The sequence below is a fragment of the Rhinatrema bivittatum genome, chromosome 2 (assembly GCF_901001135.1).
Source record: "Rhinatrema bivittatum chromosome 2, aRhiBiv1.1, whole genome shotgun sequence".
NCBI classification, from domain to species: domain Eukaryota; kingdom Metazoa; phylum Chordata; class Amphibia; order Gymnophiona; family Rhinatrematidae; genus Rhinatrema; species Rhinatrema bivittatum.
In genome coordinates this window covers 593388384-593413499 of record NC_042616.1, presented here as the reverse complement: position 1 = coordinate 593413499, position 25116 = coordinate 593388384, and the positions used below count along the sequence as shown (strand labels likewise).

The window sequence follows — 25116 nt, the reverse complement described above, 5'->3', positions numbered from 1 at the left end:
GACAGCCAGAGCACATGTAGCAGTGGCCAGAAATGCTCCTCAGGGTTATCACCCTGCTTGCTGCTGCCTCTGGTCCTATGGGGCAGCAGCTGATGAAGGGCCGGTGGCAGTACGCATCCCCTCCTCCTCCTCCTCTCTGTGCAGCTTCAGACTCCTCATAGTGGCAATCAGCTGCACTCTTCCCTACCTATTCTCCGCATCAGTTTGGGTTTCTTGAGGCTGTAATCTTCCTCTCCTTGGCATGGGATTAGGCTGTGGGATTAGCGGGCGTCTAAGAGCAGGGCTCCTCAGAAGTGAGGTGAGTTTGCTCTTTTTCTCAGTAGTTGAGCTTTGATTGCCTCCCTTTTTGAGGACCGCCTGTGATGATCTCGTGGACCCCAGGTTGGGAACCACTGATTTAGGAAACCTCTTTTTAATTCAAGTTTTGGTTCAGCAGGTTTGCAAAACCAAAAGCAAACATTAAAAAAAGACCCAAAACAACCACAAAAAAAGCACCAAAATGGGACCTCCCTGCATCGTTCCCCCTCCCTGCTGCTGCCTCAGGTCCTGGGATCTCGTGCATCTCCCTGTAAGGATCCATGTGCAATGCTTGCTTCCTGCCAGCAGGGGTCTCGGTGGGCCACATTCCCTGCTGCTCAGTCCTCTAAGCTATAGCCCTGCTGGCAGCCATGTTTCCTAGCACTGAGCTCGCATAAAAACCTCTCCTTCTGGGAGTACAGTGACTCATTGGAGTTTTTTTGCACTCTGTGCTGCGGTCCTTGTTACTTGTATCCTAGTTCTATTTCTTGCCTTGATATTGCCTTGTGTGTATGGCCTTTGATTTTGTGGCCTCCTGTCTGGTCTCTATTTGTTTGTGCACGGTTTTAATCCTATTTGTTAGGCCTTAGTTTGGGCCTTCTGGTGTCCTGTCTATTTCTGTTCTTATTTTGTATTTAGTTTAGCCCCATTTCTAGCCCCCTTCTCTCTTTTGGTTCCTGTGTGTTTTGTCCTGTATCTGCCCTAGGAGAGTTCCTCCTGTTTAAGTCATGCCAGCTACCAGGACCTGAGAGCGCAATCCAAGAGGGAGGTGTCCGGTATAGGCAAAAGATCCTGGTTGCTTGACCAGTCCCTGTTCCTGTTCAAGCTGGCTGTTCCTGGGTCCAGCCCTGCTCCTGCTCTGGGGGATATCACCACTGGCAGTACTGCCATCACACTCCAGAGGCCTCCCTGGGCCCCTTCCCTCCACCAGTAAGCCATGATCTACCCAACTAGACTAAACCAAGCCCAGCGGGGCTTCCCTGGGTCTCTCCCCTGCCTACTACAAATAAGCTGAGCTGGGGACCTACTCGACCCTCGTTTACCCATGGGAGTATGCAGCTAAAGAAAAGAACAGAAACTATTCCCAGCTGTTCATGCTCTGCTGATCTCACTTAAAAAATGTCACTGGCTGGCCCTGAACCAGTTCCAATGTTTGACATCAAATAAAATAATACAGAGTCTCAGGGCTGACCAATGCCATTTTCTTGTAAAGCCGTACAAAATAGCACCAGGATAGGTGCTTTTCCCAGCTCTGGTTTATTGGTGGGGTCTACAAAAGCCCTGGGACCTGAGTCAATGGCAGGGACAGTCATATACATGAACCCGCAGTTCTGCAGAACTGAGTTGCATACAAATTCATGACAAATAGAGATTATCTTCCCTAGATTGGTATTTACCTGGATATGGCACCCTACCCTTTGTCACCAGCTCCGTTAGCAAGATTCCAAAAGACCACACATCTGACTTGATTGTAAACCGACCATATAATGCAGCCTCAGGAGCGGTCCATTTGATTGGAAACTTGGCTCCTGAAAATAATGAGAACATTTATTTGTCTTGTAAATAACCAAGCAATCCAACTGAATTAATTGCCAACCATTTTTTACCTAGAATTATTTTTCGATTGATTAGATAAAAGAGCACTCTATTAGTAAAGCTGAAATAACTGACGGCACCTCATCATATTCATGATTGTATAGCCATAGCGGACAGAAGAGGCATGTCAGAAAGTTAGTAGGTCTTTTTTGTTTGTTGGTTGGTTTTAACAAATGGGCTGGAAGTTAACATTTGTATTTCTTTCTTTCTTTTTTTTTTTTTTTAAAGAAAGACAGATGCAGATGTATAGATTATTTTTTTCTGTAAACTTGGCAACTAAAGCTCAGAAGCTGCTTATATAGACAAATTAATGTATGCCTAAGCTTCTGACATTTAACTGACATTACCTAAGATCGTACAAACACAGGACCTGCCAATACAACTGTATTTCACACAGTAGAGATGACTTCTGAAAAGCAGAATGCCATATGTCTGAGGAAGCCGGTATTATAATATTGAATTTAGAAAGGTATATTGCGTGTGTGTGTGGGGGGAAGGGGTGGTTAGGGAGGGAAGGAGGATCTTGGAATGCAACTCTGGGAAAGTGGAAAACAAGATTTCATGTTCTCCTGTTTATAAAAATGGGGCGATGGGAACAAGGAACTGGCAACTCAGGAGCACGAGTGAGATTTTGGGAAAAAGGATCCTTCCTGAAATCAAGGACTTAGGTGGGTCTTACCATAAGCAAAGAAGCTGGGAAGGTTTGGTTTCCGATTCAGCAGCAAAAAACATGACCGTAAACTAGAGATGGTGAGAAACAGCCATTGCAAATGACAACCTTAACCAAGTATTTGCCAATTAGGTGACGTTTACTGTACTGCATTCTATAGTCCTCATCTTGTAATACGTTTTACTTAGTTTTTCATCACGATAAAATAGTCCTAAGAACTGGATCAATGTGAAAGGCTATTCACTTTGGGGTATATTTTAAAAAACAGTGCGCGCGTGTACTTTTGTTCGCGCACAAAAGTACGCCGGATTTTAAAAGATACGCGCGTATCTTTTAAAATCTGGGGTTGGCGCGCGCAAGGCTGCGCAAAATCGGCAGCCTGCCTCCGTTCCCTCCGAGGCCGCTCCGAAAACGGAGCGGCCTCGGAAGGACCTTTTTTTTTTGTCCCCCCCCCCACCTTTCTCTCCCTTCCCCTCTCTAACCCACCCCCCATCTAAAATCCCCCCCTACCTTGTTCGATGGAGTTACGCCTGCTGCTGGCAGGCGTAACTTGCGTGCGCCGGCTGGCCAGGCCCAGACACAGGCCGCTGTGTCGGGGCACTCGGACACGCCCACGGACCGCAGACACGCCCCCCCCCGCCCATTTTAGCAAGCCCCGGGACTTACGCACGTCCCAGGGCTTTGCGCGCGCCAGCAGCCTATGCAAAATAGGCGCGCCAGCGCGCGAGTGCCCTGCGCGCATAAATCCTGCAGGATTTACATGCGCAGGGCTTTTAAAATCTACCCCTTTATGTGCTAAGAAAATTAGCTTTCTGCTTCCGAATTCATGACATCCAGATGGCTAAACGAATGCCAAGACGATTTAATTCTGAAGTATGCAGTCTCCATTTTGCATCCACTCCCATTCAACCAAAGCACCCTCAGCATCCAGGGTAAGGTAAGGAGGGTCTTAGCTTCCCTGATCAAAGGGGCTGATGCAAAAAGCTGAGTGTTAAAATTGTGCGCTGAAATTCAGTAACAAGCTAACGCACAAGCTAATTTTTTAAACTCCTGATGCAATAAGTTAATAGTATGCTAATATATCAAGAGTTAACAAAAAAAAATGAACACAAACAGGAAAATGTGCACAAAGAAAAGGCTCAGCACACAGAAAAACAAGTTTATGCAGAAAAAAAAAAGGTTATGTTTTTCTACACTTATATGGACCTTTTAACATGGTTTATGTGCACACATCACATTTTCCAGATATATATATGGGCCTTTTAATGCAAACAATGCTTTTAAAATTCATCTCAAAATATGTGCCCCCACTGAGGATTAAACTGTGCACTGTGCGGAGCGTGCCTTTTGGTACTGACCCCCAAGTTAGATAGTTGCTGCTTGGAGTTTACTGCGCATTCCTCCTAATTAAAGCAAAGTTAAAAAAAAAAAAAAGAGATTTTTTTTTCACTATCCTTTTGTCTCCCTTCAAGATAATTCAAGGAACATGCCAAAATCTAGACTATGGTGCTAAGAATTTAGATTTATCATTAGGTAGTAGGGCTTCTTGCAGTCCCGTTGTAAGTCCAGACACTCATCTTCAGGGATGAAACTCGCTTCACATACAGCATTATAGGTTAATATGAAAAGCTTACGTGTTTCCTGAATATTTTTTCCCCCACCTGATCGTTAACAAGACGATCCCCTGAAACCTGGGCTATAAAACTATTGTGGGAGAAAAAAAACCAACCCCTGCAAGATTGAGCTTGTGTAGCCATGACGATGCCTGCAAGGTGAACGTTTCACATGGAAGAATGGCTTAACCTCCATGGTAAAGACAGTATTTGAATGTCACATTAAACATACATTTACTCTGGGAGACTAGACTTGCTTGTTATAACCAGGGTTTTCTTTAAAAAAGGAATTTGTTACAAAGAGGAATTACAGCTGTTCAAGGATCTGTACACATCCGTCTATTTGAAAATATAATAGCAAATTTGTGTTTTAAAATCATACAAAGAATTGTGTGAAAACATCCCAACAACATATCCAATGCTGTAATCATTTTCATGCATAAACAGGTTCTAAAACTGTCAGCATTTTAGAATGTTCTGGCAAATACTCCACTTTTCAGGTTTTGGGAGAAGGCCCAAGTCAAAGGACATGGAATGAAGTGCTCTCCTTCCATATGAATGAATGCTTAACTTTAAAGAGTATTTATTTCTTTGATTTATATTCTGCTTTTCGGCACTTCAGAACGGATTACATTCAGGTACTGTAGCTATACAGAGCACTTTCTTTGAAGCACACTGTGCGATGCTTCTCTGGAAAGTGTTCCAAATTACTCATTCCTCAACAGTGAAAGCATTTTACCTTGCCTTGCAGTGTATTCGTTGTCCTCTATTAACCTCGCCAACCCAAAATCCGCTATTTTACACACCAGGTTATCACCTACAAGGATGTTAGCTGCCCGAAGGTCTCTGTGGATGTAATTCATTCTTTCAATGTAAGCCATACCGTCAGCAATCTCAACAAATGGAAAGAAAAGAAATTTAATTATTTTCCCCCTCACATACGTTTGATAAAAGCCATTACTGGAATTCAAAGTTTCTCATATTTTATGCTCCTAGGAAATGGCATTATATATATATATATATATATATATATATATATATATATATATATATTTCTTTCTTTATTTTTTTTTTGTGTTTTTCACAGCTACAAGAAATTGGTAAAGAGAAGCCCAGCAAGAAAGGAACAATGTCTGGTGTATTAGAATAAGGGAGAGAAAAAAAAATTAAGAACCAACTGAAGAATGAAAAAAAATCCTTTTCATTGAAAACTGGGGAATTATTAATTCACAATCTAAACCGAATCCCTCTAAATATTTTCTTTCCTAAGTTGCATTGAAAATGTTTATTTCTTCTATAGAACATGTGCTATAGCAATACAAGCTTCCAAACAGCGCCCTGTTCTGGAGGTGGTCACCTCTATAGGTGACATTGTTAATATTACTACCCTTAATAAAAACATGGGAATAGCCTGCACGGAGCGGCAAGAAACTTGCTGGGCAGACTAGATGAACCGGATGGTCGTTTTCTGCAGTTATTACTATGTTACTATGAGAAGATACCTCAGTCTCCATGCCCGATCTTTGGTCTCTGTTGAGACTGCTGACAGACAATGCCAGCTACTGCCCTGCTGTGCTGATGGTTTTAATGACATGGGCATTCATATGTCAGGAATTGGACTGAAACCACCAACTCTCTTTCTGCCATCAATCAGTGGCCTAGAGGTGAACGGTTCTGTAACCCACTGCCAATTTCCTGAAGCCCTCTAGTCTCCCTCATAGAGATATTTGCTTTCCTGTATTTTTTGAGATCTTAAATCTGATTTTTTGATGGATGTGCTAGAAGCAAAATTTCTGGAAATATCCTTGAGGGAAACAAAAACTCATCAATTTTGATGGAAACAATGGTATTGATTCCTCTGAAAATGTATATATTTAAAGCAACCTTTTCTTGTGTATATTCATCCCATACCCCCAGTTCAAGGACTACGTAAACTGGTTAGCTGTAGCTTTCACTGTTGTCAATATGCATCGCCCACCCAACCCCTAATGCACTTCTACTAACGTGCATGTCTGAATACCTGTGCGGCCATATCAACCAGCTGGGGCAGCTTGAGAAACTTCCCGTCACCTTCTTTAAGGAAGTCCAGTAAGCTACCTGTGGAAGTAGATAAAGAGCTTGTAAAGTGATTGTACAGTTTTTTTTTTTTTTTTTTTTTTTTACTTCATCCTGAAAATTCTCCCTCCTAAATCAGCCAGCACGAAACGTTTTCCCTTTTTCTGTAATACACGTCAGAAACTGCAGCATACGCCAGCTATATATGACTGCAAAAGATGCACCTCTCTCATAAAAGTTACCACTAATGCTGCTCTTTGGCTTGCCACTAGGTGCCACCATTCTTCCTCCTCCTCCTCTTCTAGGACCCATGAATGAAATTTCTGCAGCCCTTCCACCCTGAGTGATAAGGTCCATGGGAAGCAATTGACCCAGGTTTAATCTGGCAGTATAGAAACCTAACCACCATGCCAACATACAGTCGTAAAGTCTCTCTTGCACAAACTTCACTCTCTCCCACCATGGATAATTGCCAGAAATAAAAAACATGGGAAATGCCACAAATCAAGAAGTGCTTGCTACACCAAATCTGTATGACAAAGTAGAATGAAGGAGACAAGAGTTCATTCAAATACCCTCGGCCACGGTAAAATGTACAGTAAAACATGGCCTACATTTGAAACAATTATGCATGTTTATAATCTTGGCTAACTTCAAATCTAAGTCTGTCCTTTGAAAATTTAGCAAGGGAACAGTATGCATTATACAAAATACTTGACAGAACATACTCTATATTCAATATCACTCGCAGAGACTAGCAATTCCACATGACCTCTAGCTATCTTATAACTGCATAGTTTGTTCTTTGTCAGCACCAGAGTCAAGGATCAAAAATAAAATAAACACCCTCATTGTGACATAAAATCAAGTATGTTGGGTAGGCCTGGTGGTTCAATGACAGTGCTGTGCATCGCTGTGTGAAAGATCCCCTGTTCGAATCCCAGATCAGGTCTATCGTTCCTTGGATCGAAGAGGACTGGGTTTACTACAGAGGTGGCACGGTCCCAGTCACTGCAAAAGGGTGACACCTAGTGGCTGGATTTGGAGCTACAAACAAGGGAACAGGGTTTTGGAAGGAGCCCTGGTACATGGGTCCCAGCAGGACACCCACTCCACCCCTGGAATGTTACTACAATGACTGGGCTAAGTGCATTAGGAGTGGATGTAAAATAGGAAAAAACAAATCCCCATGTGAATGAAGCCTCATGGCACTGTTGCCCAACAGAAGCTGGTGCCAGTTCAGCTGGACGTCCAAAAGGAGGAGAAAAGCAAGTTTGCTTACCTATAAGAGTTCTCTGTAGACAGCAAGATGAATTAGCCATAACATGCAACACACACGTACTACCTAATGAGCCTCTCAGTCTCTTTCAGAGCTTACGTTTTAGAGAGGGAGTCTTTTTTGGGAGGTGGGCAGGTATCAAGTACGGCTAATTCATCCTGCTGACTACGAAGAATCCTCTTTACAAGTAAGCAAACATGCTTTCTCTGTCGACAAGCAGGCAGAAATTAGTCATAATGTGTAGGTAATCCCAAGCTGAGAGTTGCAGAGCAATTATTGAAACAAACCACCTTGACACCACCAGTGAAGATTGGACTACTGCATGAAAAAGCAGCACAAAACTGCTTGCTCACAGTTACTGTCCCTTCAAGATATGTTGTCAGTGCAATAGTAGGATGTGAAGGCACTACTCGATGGCCAAGTAGTAGCTTTGCAAATGGTAGTACTCTGACATAAGCCACTGAATTTGCCCTGGTTCTCACTTGATGAGCCTGGACAGAGTCCATAATCTATAAGCCAGCCTGTGCATAACAGTGCACTACATAGTCTACTACTATAACTACCTATTCCACTTTACTGGGATCAAAAGGTATGATCAGTTGAGAAGTTAGAGGATGAAACTGAGACCTCAAGTAATAGGCTAGGCCTCTTGCAGTCCAAGGAGTGAAGATCCCTTTCTCTTTTGTGTGCATGCAGTCTTAAAAAGAAAGTAGAAAGCACAATAGTTTGGTTGATGTGGAATGTAGATACCACTTTTGGAAGGAACTTAGGTTGAGTGTGAGAGGATGTGCACCCTTTTATGAAAGAACTTCAGGTAACACAAATATGATACCGGAGCCTGTAATTTGCTTACTCTTTATGCCAAAGTGATAGCTACAAGAAATAGCACTTTCCAGGTGAGAAACTTAAAGTCTGCCAACTCAAGAAGTTTGAAAGGAGGTTTCATGACTTGAGCAAGGACCATGTTAAGGTCTTAAGGCACTGAAGGTTTACTAACTGAAGACCTGGAATACCACAAACCTCTCATGAACTTAGACTCTAATGGGTGAAGGGAGATCAGAGTGCCATTCAGCTGCTTGTGATACACCACAATAGCACTTAAATGAGCTTAGACCTGAGAACGAGAGGAAGAAGAGCTATTGAAGAAAGTTTCTTGGGCCATGGGAAAAGGAATCCAGCCAGCTGGTCCCACACCAAGTTAAGAACCTCTTCCACTTAAGCTGTAGGTTCACCTGATAGAAGGCTTTCTATCCAAAATCAAGATGTCCTTAGAAAGGTGTAAGGAGGTGACTACTGCTCGCTCAACATCCACATTATGAGGGTCAGCAATGACAGACTTGGATACAGAGTCTGCAATCCTACTGTTTGAAGACAGCTGGAGAAACCCCCACCAGGCCCAACACAACTGGAGGCTGAGGTGATATATGGACAAGATATGGACACACCTGAGATGACCATGCTAGTGCTATGAGAATCAATCTCACCTTTTCCTGAATGACCTTAAGTTCCGACAATGAGAGGAATTGGCAGGTATACACAGTGTAAACCAGTGCTTTGGTTTCACACAAAAGCATCAGGAGCTCAATTATAGCAGGACAGACCTTTGTTGTCCTCTGAGGCCAACAGGTAGATCACTCTCATTCCCAAAGATTAAACAACTCATCTGTGATCCTCTGATCCAAAGACCACTCATGAAGCTGAAGTACTCATCTTCCAGAGTGCCTAAGCAAAGTCGCCTACAGATCGGTGTTAGGATGACTAGCTCATGACCAGATTCAGAGGCTTCCTTCGCAGACACCAAACAAGTCTGCCTCCCTGCTTGTTCATGTATAGCCTGGTTATTTGGGTGCCATCTGGATCGATATTTTCTTGCTAAATAGCAGGTGCCAGAACACTCCTAGCATACAGATCCTGGCCTCTCTGTGCATCCCCCATCCCTTGGTGGAGGTGTCGATAGACAGGATTGCTGGGGGATCTGGTTCACCTTGAGAATCTTCAGATATATCCACCACTGATGGGGTACCCTTATCTTAGGGGTTATGAAGATTTGGTGGTATAATGGTTGACAGAGCTGATTCCACTGGCTTCATAGGGCCCACTGAAGGATTTGCATATACAGACAGGCTGATCTTACTGGTGCACGGACCTGCTGTAGAAAAGAACTCTCTAAACCAATCAGCAATGTGGCTCTTTTGATGGGAAGAAATGCCTTCTCTCTTTGGCTGTCTACCCTATGAATGGAATCCTTTTAGATGGGGTGCGGTTGGACTTGGGGAAGTTGACCAAGAACCCCAGAGACTGGAGACGTCAAATGGTCACTTAGGATCCAGAACTCCTGTCTGAGATGGACACATCCCAACCAATTGTCCAGATACAGGAATATACAGTGACACAGATGTACGGCCACTACTGCCAGATATTTTGTTAACACTTTTGGGGCCACAAAGAGGCCGAATGGAAGCAGCTTGTACTGGTCCTTCAATACAAACCTAAGGAATTTTTGTTGGAAGGATGAAAGGAGATATGCATATAAAAGTCTTTCATGTCCAGAATACACATTCAATTCCTTGGTTGATCAAAGGGAAGAATCATCTGGAAGGAATTTATCTTGAATCCTCAAAAGTCTACTAAGAAAGGATGAGCCCAATTACCTTCTGTTACATGAGCAACTAACTCCAGCTGCAGCTGGGCAGTTTGAGAGAGGTGAGTCAAAGAAGGGTAAGAAAAATGCAAACAGCAATCAGACTTCACAATTTTCAGGATCCAGTGGTCGCTGGCAACATATTCATTTCGAAAAGAAAAATTGAACCTCAAACCCTCCCACCCCACACTGGAAAAAGTGGGCAAGTGGGCCTCAAGGACATGAAAAATTGGTCCTGGCCTTAGGCTACAGATAGGTTCAGGTCATGCCTTTTCCTGTTGGCGTCTAGTAGGCAGTCTAACACTGTTGAAGGAAGTGGACCCTTGGTGTTTGCAGAGTGGTTGGAGCCACCTAGTGAGCAAGCTCGCTAGGCCAACTCTGGCAGTTGGCGGAAAAGCCCGTGGATGGGACTGGCTGGAGCCTCACCTATACCAGCTGCCTCTCCCACAGGTTGAGCCCTTGGGTTCTTGCAGCCAGCAGGACTTAGGTGGCTTCTTAGAGCTATGCTGAATGAGAGTCCTAACTGAGCAAGGGTTGTGGCAGGCAGAACAGATAACAGGTCAGAGGTTGAGGCAGGCAGCAAACGGCAGAAGGTCAAGGGCCAGGCCAAGTTCATGATCCAGGTAGTCAGTCCAAGACAAACAGGAGAGAAAAGACAGACAAGGCCAACAAGACAAGCAAGGAAGAAAACAAGCAGGGCCAGGAACAAGGGTAGACAGGCAAGGTACTGGACAAGGAAAGAGCACACAGGAGGAAGGACAACACAAGGAATCAAGACAAGGAACATGGAACAAGGCAAGAATGAGACAAGGAAAGCAACATATACTGGAACGCAAGGCACCAGACCACCTGTTGCTGAAGCAGTGGCTGATTGCAAGACACTTCCTTATATAATAAGGATGTAATCTCATCAGCCACCACCATAGGAAGTCCTGGCTAGAGGACCTATAAAGGCAGTCCAGAGTTGGAGGAAGTATCTCGGGTCCTTAGAAGAATATGCTGCCGGAGGCTGTACTAGAGTCACTTCAGATCAGAGGTGAGGGGCGTAACAGTATCTCTTCTCCAAAGCCCCCTCCCTCATCTTCTGGGCCCCGATTTAAGGACCCTTTTGTGGAAGTCCTTTAAGAGATGGGGGACTTGCAGATTGCAGGTGGGCTCCCAAGTCTTCTCTTCAGACCCATAGCCCACCCAGTCAATGAGATATTATAGGACGATTTAAACCCTGTGAGAGTCATGGATTTCCTACATCTCGAATTGGGTGTCTTCTTTGATGAAAGTTCAGGTTTTTGAGGCCGTGCTCAGCCCAACCACGAGAGGACTGCAGGTTTCAACAGGGAGATGTGGAAGATGTCATGTATGTGCAGGGTTGTTGGAATCTTGAGCCTAGACTAGGCCCCCTTGTCGCACAATGGGAAAAGCGAGGGGAAAATTTCATAGAAGGCATTTTCAACCTCAGGTTCTCAGTACTAAGCCATACCAAAGTACCAGGTTGGAGGTCAGATGCAGGGTGCCTTTTTTTGTCTGCTTGAATTTTGGCTTGGCGAGCAGCTAAGTCCAAAAGTTGCTGGGTCTTAACTCACAGGTCTTGGAGGGCCTGCTCTGCCAGGGTGGCTGCTGGAGAGGTATCAGATACGGGGATTGATGACTGAATATAGGGATGGTGTCCAAAGACGATGTAAAACAGTGTGGATCCAGTAGCGCTGCTGATGTGGTTGTTATGGGTGAACTCCACCCAGGGATGCAAGGCGGCCCAATTATCTTGTCTCTGGTACACATAGGAGTGAAGAAATGGCTTGAGGCCCTGGTTGACTCCCTCGGTCTGGCCATTAATTTGCAGGTGGTAAGCTGAGGTGAAATAAAGGATGATACTGAACTTCAGGCCTAGGCCCTTCCAGGATTTTGCCGTTAAGTGGAACCCCTGGGTCTGTGAGTATGTAGTGGGAGAGTCCGTGAAGTGGAAATACATGCTGTACAAAAGCTTGGCAAGTTCACAGGCTGATGGGATCCAGACAAGGAACAAAATGGGCCATCTTGGAGAATCTGTCAATGATCGCCCATACTTGGTGTGCTGCTGGAGAGTGATAGGTCACAGATTAAATCTGTGGCCACATGGGTCCAGGTTCTGGGGAAGCCAACAATGGCTGTAGCAGCCCCCATGGCCATGCATGATCAGATTTCTGCATAGCACACAGAGCAGGAACTCACACCTGTCTTCAAGTGAGGCCACCAGTAGTAACATCTAATCAATTCTCAAGTGTGGGCAACACCAGCATGTCCAGACAGGTGGCAGTCATAAGCCCATTCGAGAACCTTTTCCTGTAGGTATCGGGGAGCCACCATCTTACTGGGAGGGACAGTGAGGGTGGCTGCCAAATCTTAGCTGAGTCAATAGGTTGTAAGGGTTCCGGTGCCTCTTCTGCATCAAATGACCGGTAAAGTGCATTGGCCCAGCAGTTCTGGTCAGCGGAATAGTATCACAACGCAAAATCAAACGGATTGAAAAATAAAGACCAGCGGGCTTATCTGGGATTCAATCCCTGGGCTTGCACAAGATGCTCAAGGTTTTCATGGTCTGTGTAGATAGTTACAGGGTGCTTGGCATCTTCCAACAGGTGCCGCCAATCATCGATGGCTAGTTTAACTAACAAAAGTTCTCGTTTCCTATGATGTAGTTTCGTTCCACCCGGGAAAGCTTCCTAGAGAAGAAAGAGTAAGTCACGAGAACATCGTTCTAGTTATGCTATAAAGAGGGCAGCATCTACCCCAAGGGTGGACGCATCTACCTTCAAAATGAATGGTCTGGTCAGATCAAGATGATGAAAGCACGGACCTCGAATAAAGTCCATCATAAGCTGCTGAAAAGTTCACGTGGCTTCTTTGGGCCAGATTTTGGTGTCAGATCTTTTTCTAGTTAAGGAGGTCAGAGGGGCTACTAAGTAGGAGTAGTTGGGAATAAATTGCCTGTAATTGGCAAATCCCAGAAAACATTGCAAGGCCTTAAGACCGATGGGACGGGGGCCACTCCAGAATGGCCTTTACTTTGGCAGGGTCCATCCTGAGACTGTGGTGGGAGATAATATACCCCAAAAAGGGATGCGCAGTCTCTGCAGAACTCGCTTTATATGGTCACAATGAGCGGGAACTGACTTGGAGAAAATGAGGATGTCATCCAAGTATACGACCATGTGGGAGTAGAGAAGGTCCCTGAAGATTTCATTGACCATTGATTGGAATACTGCGGGGACATTAGCCAAGCCAAAGGGCATCACCAGGTATTCATAATGCCCATCACAGGTATTAAATGCGGTCTTCCAATCATTCCCTTCTCGAAACCGGATCAGGTTGTAAGTTCCTCTGAGATCCAACTTGGTAAAGACTTGTGCACCTCGCAGGCAGTCAAAAAGTTTTTTTTCTTGGTTATGGTATTTAGGTCCCAGTAATCTATACAGAGGCACATGCTGAATACATTGAGACTTCCCATTAATCAGCACCATGTCGGATGAACAGCACCTCTTCTGTTGTAGCCGAACTTTTACACTTTAGTGGCAAGGTGTTTCACCCCAAGGACAGGGCCTTATTAGGCCACACCATGGAGGAGCTCCATACCAAAAAGAGACATATGGCACTCTGGACCATGCTGGGTCCAAAAAGTAGTACTGGTTTAGTGCCATAGAGACCTTCTGTGCCATGAATGAGGATGGCACTTACACCGGTGAGGTCTTGCCCTGCCTTGGGGTCAAAACCGGCTCTGTTCTGGCAGAAGACTGCTGAGGGAGAAGGCCCCAGAGATCTCTCACCCTTCTTTGGTACTTTTCTCTGCACCACAGCCAACACTTAAGTGCCACACTCAACCCCTGACCAGAGTTGGATCCTGAAACTGGTGCTACACATGGGAGGAGCCTTGCCCGATTGGTGTGAGCATCATCCTGCTTCAATTTTCTGTGCTGAAAGTCTGTTGACACTTTACTCTGGGACAAGCAGTGGCTCCACTGCGCCTTCCATGGGGCCTCCATTTTCCAGATGCGGTGTTGTTGTGCCCATAGGGACATCCTACTGCAATTGTAGTAGTTGGCAGTATCATCATCCAGCCCCCATGTAGCGAAAGCAATATCGAATGAAAAAGCTATGATGGCCAGCTGGCCCCTATAGATGCAGGCCTTGAGGGCATGATCTTCTTAGCCCCAGACTTCTCCATTTCATACACTTTTTTGTAGAATTGAAAAGGTCTGTTGAGGGGCTGCTGAGGCAGAGGGGCTTGAAAAAGCAAAGCAATGCAACAAGGCAGAAAAACTAACAAAGAGGCCAGAAAGCAAACTGTAGAGAGAGACTGGGAATATGTCCGAGCAGGAACTTGGATGAAGCAAAAATGAGTTCACAAGGCAGTCTTTACTGAGCTGCGAGTGCTGGGTCTGTATTGGCACCATTGGATGATGTTTTTCATGCATTAAGGCTAATTCATGCCTGCTTTTCGACAGAGAAACTGTTGGTTCATAAAGCTCTTACATAAATGAATATTATTCAATAAAAAAGTTTAAATATTTAAATCCTTATGTTCATAACACGAAGAGAAGAAAAAAGAATATCTGAGCACAGGATCCTTGTAAAGTCAGCTGTATAACTGCTCTCAGATTACAGGTTGACCACTTAATGCACAATGCTCTTTCACTTTATGAAATTCAAATGTGTGTTCCCTGCTCATGGCAAGGATTATGTGTATTTATTAACATATTAAAGATTTTATCATCACAGCATGCCTGACTGCATAAAGCTCTCATCACAAATAAAGCGGACAAATTAAAACAGATCTGTTGCAGAATAAAGCCTCTCTGCCAGAATGCTATACAAACCACAAAACAGATTTCTTCTTTCAACAATCCACCAAGGGAAAAAAGTGAAACCCGCTTAACCTCATCAACTTGCTACCACACTCTTTGTAGTTAATTAACAAATACCTTTTGTCATGTACTCTGTGACAATGTAGATTGGCTCCTCTGAAACAACAGCATAGAGGGGAACAAGTTTATCATGTCGCAGTTTCTTCATGATCTGTGCTTCTTGCAAGAAAGCTTCTGGCATCATTGTACCGGGCTTCAATGTTTTGATGGCTACCTTCGTGGTTCCATTCCATGTTCCTAGGGGAAAAAAAATTCCATATTTTACTTCTTCAGTTTTAGTCAAACACTTTGCTTTCCTGGAAAATGTGCTTTCCTGCCAGTATTCTATACTACAACATTCTGTACTGATTGGGGGGTGGCCCAAAGCTGAGACACTTGGAACCTTCACTGAAAAATCTGATGTTTTCTTCCCTCTTACTTGCACATATAGCTGAAGAGGGATGTACAGCTGAGACTTATATAATGACATTCTTTAAACGGCCAGAACCTCAGACTCTGCTCAGAATTTGCCTTTGGTATGATTCCACCCACTGGCCAACACCTTTCTAAAGCAACCTCTGATATGCTTCTGGCAACGGCATTCCACCTTCACTGGGCTTCTGAGTCCCTTACATATATGATGCCAGGGATCAGACCTAGATCCCAGAGGAAAAGATGGCATGCAACGTTCTTTCTAATATGGCTGCTTCAAGTGGTTCAGAGGAATTGAAGTAAAGCTGCTCAATGATTTTTTTAAATTATAAAATAGCAATATAAATTTTCACTGGTAGAGGGCAAGTATTACTGCTTATCAGGTGTGCTTCTGGAATACTGTAAAGCAAAAGTTATGGCTTACATTTTTAATTCACATCAACATTAGCTCTGCTGAAGCTAATATTTGCATATGCTTTCTCAGCTTATTACTAATTAACATGTCCTGGTCTCTCTCATCCATTTGGTGCACACTATGTTATTCTTGGGCCACAAGTAAATTATTCTAAGTGTGAAACATCCGCCACTGTTTTACCTATTTGCCCAGGAGATCTAAAGCCCTTCAGACCTCCAAACCTGTCCTGGGGACTCCACAGTCAGCTGAGTTTTCAGGATATCCACAATGAATATGCATGAGATAAATGAGCATATACTGGGTTTCTAATGTATGCAAACAAATCTTGTGCATATTCACTCTGGATATCTCAAATATCTGACTGGTTGTGGGGGTACCTAGGACAGGTGTAGGGAGCCCTACTCTGGAAGATCAGCAAGTCTAACAGCATATTTACAGTGTGTGGTCCTGACCACCACCACCACCATTCATACCCCTTCCTCCAGGGAAGCACAGCAATCAAAACAGTAACCCTCAAGGGAACCAACTTGGCACTGGGTTCTAAATGGACCAAGTGCTATCCCTTCAGCCAGTTCCTTCCACATCCACAAATATGATTTCTAAATGCTTTTTTTTAAGTCTCTTCATCTCAGCCTCCAAGTTTTTTTGTTTTTTTTTATCCTACATGTCCTTTTGTAGCCCTCACCTCTGTAGACATCACCCCTGTGCAAACCTCTCCCCCCCTCTGATGTTCAACTTTCCAAAGGAGGGACTTCTTAGGCATTTGCAGCCAGGATATCCAGCCTGAGATGAGTGAACCTAAGACGCACGCTCACTTTCAATAGATTCCTTTATATTTTTAAGGTAATTGAACTGTGAATGTTTATGAAAGGAGCGCAATCGGACAACAGCCAAGACAGAAGCCTTGACAACTGCTGCTGCTCGCACATTTCAGACAGGCTAATTCAACCTTTTTTTGTCTCTTGTTTTCCAATCCAAAGACTTTTGTGAGGTGCTATGGAAAAAAAGAAGTTTTAACAAAACAATTATGCAGCAGATACAGCTCCCATTTCAGTCTCCCGGCTTAACATTCTCAAAAGACCCAACAGGGCGGATGCTAAAGCTTCACTGGCTCCCCATAGGGATTCTTGCTAACCATTCTTTTTTACTCCAGGCAAGCATCTCGCTCATAATGACTTCCATTACTTTTCAGAGAACTGTTTGGGCTATCTGGTCCCTTTTTTTTTTTTGAGCATGCCATTAACATGTGGCCGCTGGTAGTCCTGCTAGACCAGGGGGTGATTAAGGACGGATCTATGTGCAGGGAGGGCTCATTTTCAAAAGGATGTCTGCAGGGGGAAAAAAGGAAAAACCCAAAACAGTTTTATGCGCAGAAATGAGCTTTTCACAAAATTGCCGCCCATCTAATATGCAGGTAAACCTTGCTGCACGCGTCATGTTCACACGCAAGTTTATCTGGTCCAAATGGGGGTGGGGATTGGACTTCCAAAAAAAAAAAAAAAAAGCGTGAATGAAAATTTTCAGGAAATATTTTTGTGATCTAATTGGCAGCTGTAACAGATTCAGTGGGATAATTTTCTAAGCAGACTTGTGCACAAAAATCTATTTTTAAAAACTGGCGTAACTTCTGCATGTGTTTGTCGACACTTTGTAACATCATGCATAAAAATGATCCCCCCGAGGGTCTAGCATTAACACTAAATAATGTGCTATATAATCTGGCAATCTGAAAAGAAGAAAGCATGTATGTATGTACTAAAATTCATGTGTACAAGTGCATGAAGAAATGTCCGCAGCAAGCGAGGCATTGGTAGGCACATAGTAAATAGTGTGGTATGCTCTTCTCCATGCACACATGTTCACTAAGGCCTAGAATTTACCACCTGCCTCAAACCAGGTGTTAACTTTGTAGTGTGCACATAAGTTCAAGCTTTCAGGATGTATGGGGGGAGGGGGAGGAGTTAATGATGGAGGGGGCTGTTCCAGCAAAAAGTGTGTGAGGTAAGGAGTAGAGGACATGGGAGAGAGCAAAAGATAAGCGGCAGACAAAGAGGAAAGATGCCAACACGCACACTAACACTCAACAAAAAAAAAATCCACATTTAGACAAGTAAATGTATTTTCAAACTAAAGACTCAATGACAAACTAAACTGTTTTTCAAACATTGTGCCTCATACACCATGCAGTGAGCAACAATGTGATAACTGTGGCAAATAAAAAGGGCCTACGCAGAAGTTTCACTTGGATGACACCACTGGGCTTAAACATTGCATTACACATGTCCTGTTTCCTGCATGGTGGCAGATGGTATGAACAGTCTGCAGGACAGCAGTTTTAAGTGGGGAGACAAGGCTGCAGCTGCTGAGTTGTAAATCTCTCATAGAAAGTATTAAGTTGGAAACAAGCAGGAATTAGGAAAGAAGCTCACGAGGCAGAGTCAAGACTGTATGCCCCGCTCTAGCCTTTCCACCTCTGATGTGTGGTATGGCCTTCTAGAGATGGCAGATCCTGTGTGGCACGGATGGAGCGAATATTGTGGGAGAGGGAGAGGACGAAAGGGAGTAGCTTCAGAAGATGGACATGGTTTTGGGGGGGGTTTCAGTTGCCTGAACTTGCTTTGTTGACTTATGGTGATGGCCCTTTCTGCTCATGCTGTGGTTAGTGCTCTGAGGCTTCAGCATGGCCAGCTGTCAATATGCTACTGTTGCCTCAACACTGCAAGGTGTTCGTGGAGGGGTGGAGGATGCTGGCACCCGAACTCAGGACTGGCAGATTTCCCTCCCTGGCATCAACGGGATGGCTGTGCGAGGACTGGCTGCGGTACCTTCTGATGCCGGTCCAGTGTTTCTGGTCTAGTTCTTCCTTCTCCTGGAAGTTCCTGCTTTTCTCTTTCTCCTCCTTTCCTGGGGTCCAGAGGCTCTCCAGCTTCTGACCTCAGCACCTTTGCTGCCAACATTTCTAGGTTGGCAGCAAAGGGGCCGATCCTGCGAGGAAGAGGACGGTGCACGCTCAGTTTAGCACGTGCATGCTGTTTTTGTCACAACTCACACTATGTACCATGCAAATGCTATTAGTGCCTAGAAGTTATAGTTGTATGGGTTAGCATGTATGCTAGCAGTGCTCTTGTGCAATTGAAGATATTTTTAACATGTGCACTAAAATATTTAGTGTATTTTACTGTGAATATACATTTTTTTTTTAGTATACACAAGTTAAAAAAATTGTTAGTGCAAGTTTTAGTGCTAGGCCCTTAAATGTGAGTGAAGACCATTATGCTATTATTCAAAGTTCTGGCAATTTACAGTACTTTGGCTTCATGCACTCCAGTCGTAGCCTGTGCTTACCTTTCCATACTTCACCGAAGCATCCCTGTCCCAATTTCACCTCTAGCCGCAGAGACTCTCGAGGGATCTCCCAGGCATCTTTTGCTAACCCTTGGGTCTGTGGTTTCACAGTAGGACACACCGTTGTTAATCTATGGCACAAACCATCAGCATGCTCTGGATAATTGATTAAAAAAAAGAAGACCCTTGTAAATTTACCTGCTTAATAAAGTGAACCCACATCAAGAAGCAAATCACAGACATATTCTCTTTAACTGAGGCAAGCAATGTATGATCGCCAGGATTAAGTCATTTCTGCCACAGACAAGCCACAATGGAATTGACGAGATGCCACTCATCGATCCTGCTGCTCGCTTGTGCTGCCACCCCTTTGCTGCTAGACATTTTGCTCCGGAGAAATTCAGCACACTTTACGTGAACGGTGCTGCTGGGGAGGAGGCTACTGTAGTCACAGACTTGTGCGTGAAATGGTCTAAAGTGAATATGCTTTATACAATTAAAAAAAACAACAACATGTATTCGATCAAAACAGTATTTATTTATTTTATTTAAAGATTTTTATATACCGCGGCACACCACCTCAGTTTACAGATAACAATAACTCAGCAAAGCGCTTTACAATAAAACATATTAACTGATAAAATCAGCAAAAAAGTTTAACCATAAACTAGGAGAAGGAACATCAATGTTATGAGGGAGGCAAAGTATCCTGGGTGTCAGTAAGACAGTCATAGTGACTTTATTTAGCACATGATGTTACCTGACCTTGTTCAAGTCTACTTTTATCTACAACAAAATGTACATCTACCTTCATGTCAGAAAGCACTGTTGAGTTCATGCATTCCTGCCAAGGCTGACTGACTATAGCAGTGTGTGGGGACAGGGGTAAATCAGCAGATGCAGGGGAGCTCCCCCCTCCCCCACTCAATTATTTCTCTCTTCTCTCCCACCCCACTGGTAGTCCCCCATCCACCCCACCATTGCTTCTCTCTTTCTCTCTCTCCATCCACCCCCCCTCCCCCAACAGACCTAGTGCTTTTATCTTTCTTCTCTCCCTCTAACTCATGACAACATGAAAGCAGCCAGCATCCCTTAGGGGAGAGACTGCTCTTACACCTCTTCCCAGAGGAAAGATCATCGCTGCTGTGGGCATGACTACAATGAAGCCCCCTCCCAAAACTGATACTTCCCCCCCCTCCCAGGACAGACCCATCCCCATTGACTATATGTCTGCTTTAAGGGACTACTACCGATTTACAAATATATATTTGATGAGGTACAGCAATAGTAGAAACCAGCTTCTCATGCTGAAATTCCTGCAGTTATTAAATAGCTCAGCACTCATAAGAACATAAGAAATGCCAAAATGGGTCAAGACCAAGAGTCCATCAAGCCCAGCACCCTCTTTCCAACAGTGGCCAATCCAAGCCACAAGTACCTGGCAAGTATCCAAACATTAAATAGATCTCAAGCTACTATTCCTTATTGATTAATAACAGTTTATAGATTTATCCTCGAGAAACTTATCCAAACATTTTTTTAAACCCAGTTTCACTAACTGCAGTAACCACATCCTCTGGCAATGAATTCCAAAGCTTAACTATGCGCTGAGTGAAAAAGAATTTTCTTCGATTTGTTTTAAATGAGCTACTTGCTAACTTCATGGAGCGCTCCCTGGTCCTTCTATTATCTGAGAGAGTAAATAACCAATATACACTAACATGTTCAAGTCCTTTCATGATTTTGTAGATCTCTACCACATCCACCCTTAGTTGTCTCTTCTCCAAAATGAAGAGCCCTAACTTCTTTACTTTTTCCTCTTAGGGCAGCCATTCCATGCCCTTTATTTTGGACACCCTTCTCTGCACTTTCTCCAGTGCAACTATATCTTTTTTGAGATGTGTAGCAACCAGAATTGCACACAGTATTCAAGGTGTGGTCTCACCATGGAGGAATACAGAGACATCCTCCGTTTTATTTTCCATTCACTTCCTAATAATTCCTAACATTCTGTTTGATTTTTTGATGCCGCAACACACTGAGCTGATTATTTCAATGTATTATCATTAAGATGCCAAGATCTCTTCCCTGGGTGGTAACTCCTAAGATAAAACTTAACATTGTGTAACAGCAAGGGTTATTTTTCCCTATATGCATCACCTTGCACTTGTCCACATTAAATTTCATCTGCTATTTGGAAGCCCAATCTTACAGATTCACAAGGTTCTCCTGCAATTCATCACAATCCGCTTGAGCTTTAACTACTCTGCATAATTTTGTGTCATCCACAAATTTGATCACCTCACTTGTCATACCCCTTTCAGATCATTTATGAATATATTAAAAAGCACCAGTCCAAGTACAGATCCCTGAGGCCCTCCACTGTGAAAACTGACCATTTAATCCTACTCTTATTTCATGTCTTTTAACCAGTTTTCAATCCAAAAAAGGACATCGCCTATCCCATCACTTTTTAGTTTTCTTAAAAGCCTCTCATGAGGGACTTTGTCGAACGCCTTCTGAAATCCAAATATATATCTACCAGTTCACCTTTGTTCACATGTTTATTCACCCCCTTCAAAAAAAATGTAGGAGATTTGTGAGGTAAGTTTTCCCTTGGGTAAATCCATGCTGGTTGTGTCCCATTAAACTATGACTAACTAATTGTTTTGTGATTTTGTTTTTAACAGTTTGCATGATTTTTCCCAGCACCGAGGTCAGGCTCACCGGTCTATAGTTTCCCCGGAAAACCCCGGAGTCCTTTTTAAATATTGGGGTTACATTGGCCACCTGCCAGTCTTCAAGTACAATGGATGATTTTAATGATAGGTTACAATTTAATTGAAATAGCTCTGAAATTTCATTTTTTAGTTCTTTCAGAATCCTGGGGTGTATACCATCCGGTCCAGGTGATTACTACTCTTCAGTTTGTCAATCTGGCCTACCACATCTTCCAAGTTCACCATGATTTGATTCAGTTCATCTAAATTGTCACCCTTGAAATCAATGTCCAGAACACTTATCTCCACAACAACCTCTTCAGTAAATACCAAAGCAAAGAATGTGTTTTGTCTATCCGCGAAGGCCTTATCTTCTCTAAGTGCCCTTTTAACCCCTCGATCATCTAACGGTCCAACCGACTCCCTAGCAGGCGTTCTGCTTTGGATATATTTAAAATAGTTTTTATTATACGTTTTTGCCTCTATGGCCAACTTCTTTTAAAATTCTCTCTTACCCTGTCTTAATAATGTCTTACACTTAACTTGTCAGTACTTGTGCTTTATCCTATTTTCTTCTGAAGGATCCTTTGGCTAAAATACCTCTTTCATCTCACTTTTTAGCCATGCTGGCAATCATTTGACCTTCCTTCCACCTTTCTTAATGCATGGAATACATCTGGACTACACTTCTCAGATGGTATTATTATTATTATTTTTAACAAAAACCACACTTGTTGCACACGATTAACCTTTGTAGCTGCACCTTTCAGGGTTTTTTTTTTTGGTTTTTTTTTTAACTTTTTTCATTTTGTCAAAGTTTCCCTTTTGAAAGTTTACTGCTAGAGTTGTGGACTTACTTACTGTCACCTTCCAGTCATTAATTCAAATTTGATCATATTATGATCACTATTGCTAAGTGGCCCCACCACCGTTACCTCTCTCACCAAATCCTGTGCTCCACTGAGAATTAGATCTAAAATTGCTCCCTCTCTCATCGGTTCCTGAACCAATTGCTCCACAAAACTGTCATTTATTCCATTCAGGAACTTTATCTCTGTAGCATGTTCTGATGTTTCATTTACCCATTCAATATTGGAGTAACTGAAATCTCCCATTATTACTGCACTACCAATTTGGTTAGCTTCCCTAATTTCTCTTAGCTTTTCACTCCGTCTCATCATTTGGCCAGGTGGACAGTAGTATGCTCCTTTTGCTATACTCTTCTCCAACACACAAGAGATTTCTACCCATAAAGATTCAATTGTGCATTTAGTCTCTTGCAGGATCTTTATTCTGTTGGACTCTATGCCATCCCGGATATAAAGTGCCACCCTGCCACCAAGTTGCTGCTCTCTATCATTGTGATATAATTCATACCCTGGTATAGCACTATCCCATTGGTTATCCTCTTTCCACCATGTCTTTGAGATGCCAATTAAGTCTATGTCATCATTCACTGCTATACATACTAACTCTCCCATCGTCTTAGACTTCTGGCTTTAGCATACAAACATTTCAAAGTATGCTGCTTTTCAGTTGACAGGGATAAATTGGAATCTTTTAGCTCAGGCAAGTCTTTAATTATAGGCACTTGGACTGCCTTTCTTATTGGATGCCCTAACTCTAATGCTTCATTAAAATCCTTTGAAGATACCTCCCTCCGAACCATGTGTTGCTGAGCAACTGTCGGCTTTCCCCTTTGCTCTAGTTTAAAAGCTGCTCTCTCTCCTTTTTAAAGGTTAGCGCCAGCAGCTTGGTTCCATTCTGGTTAAGATGGAGCCCATCCCTTTGGAAAAGCTCCCCCTTCCCCAAAAGGTGCCTCAGTTCCTTACAAAATTGAATCCCTCTTCCTTGCCCCAACGTCTCATCCACACATTGAAACTCTGGAGCTCTGCCTGCCTCTGGGGACCTGTGCGTGGAACAGGGAGTATTTCAGAGAATGCTACCTTAGATGTTCTGGATTTCAACTTTTTACCTAAGAGCCTTAAATTTGGCTTCCAGAACCTGCCGCCCACATTTTCCTATGTTGTTGGTGCCCACATGTACCACGACAACCGTCTCCTCCCCAGCACGGTCTAAAATCCTGTCTAGGTGATATATGAGGTCCGCCACCTTCGCACCAGGTAGGCATGTTACTAGGTGATCCTCATGTCCACCAGCCACCCAGCTGTCTACATTCCTAATAATCGAATCACCAACTATGACAGCCGACCTAACCTTTCCCTCCTGGCCAGTAGCCATGGGAGACATATCCTTGGTGCGAGAGGACAATGCACCACCTGGAGAGTGAGTCCTTGCTACAGGATCTTTTCCTGCTGCACCAGTTTGTTGCTCTCTGACCAGGAGACCTTCCTCCTCCAAGGCAGCACCAGGGCTGCCAGACTGGATTTGAAAATGTGGACTTGTAATCAATTTCAAGCAGACTTTTCTAGCTCTAGCCAGAGCTGGATTTAGGCATAGGCAAGTGCCTAGGGTGCCAAATTCTGAATGTGCTGAATCACTGGGACTGCCCTGCTGCTCTTTTATTTCTGGAGGTGAAATCCCCCATCCCCAGTATTCTGCCTCTGGGCACCATAATCTTAAACCTGGCCCTGGCTCTAGCTCACTTCCCTCTGCCATGGATTTATCATGAGAGGAAAAATGCCTGAGGTTCTCTCCTCCCCTTTGTTTCAAGAAAAATTGAGAGCTTAATGAAGGAGAAAGAAAGGGTTTCAAGGAATTTAGGGAATAATAATAGTTTATTTAGGTTTGTATAGTGTTGAATCACACACATACCTTGTATTTGTTTGGGGTTATATAACTTTGCACTTTTCTTCCTAGAAATTATAGAGCATCAATTTCAAAAAGTTATCCCAAGCAGGCCAAAAACTGCAAGATCTAGGCCAGGGCTGTTTTTAGCTTGTTGCAGCAAAAGCATGCGCAAGCTTCTTACGGATATTTACCTACAACATAAACAATTCTAGGATATCAAAATACAAAAACAAAAAAAACAGCAGCAACAGCTCTTAAAAAAAAATTTCCATTTTCCTTTCAAAGAAACATAAAAAATGGAGAGAAGGATTATTACACAAGTATATGGATGCACATCTTAAAATCCCAAGGAAATCCAGGTATACCTAATAAAACTCTCAAAGTGGGAGGAACAACCCATGCTAGAGTTTTCAGGTCTGGCGATTACA

The 25116-nt window shown here is 43.4% G+C and overlaps 1 protein-coding gene across 4 annotated transcripts in view; it reads right to left on the bottom strand.

Moving 5' to 3' along the window:
- The window catches only part of YES1 (YES proto-oncogene 1, Src family tyrosine kinase), a 201345-nt gene that overhangs the window by 29881 nt on the left and 146348 nt on the right, over positions 1–25116 (bottom strand). For all 4 annotated transcript variants that reach the window (XM_029591089.1, XM_029591090.1, XM_029591092.1 and 1 more), the window contains 5 exons: positions 19218–19373; positions 15104–15283; positions 6197–6273; positions 4916–5069; positions 1695–1826 (listed from right to left, as the gene is read on the bottom strand). In XM_029591089.1, coding sequence (XP_029446949.1) covers positions 1695–1826; positions 4916–5069; positions 6197–6273; positions 15104–15283; positions 19218–19373 — 699 coding nt within the window. The remainder of the gene's footprint in view (positions 1–1694; positions 1827–4915; positions 5070–6196; positions 6274–15103; positions 15284–19217; positions 19374–25116) is intronic.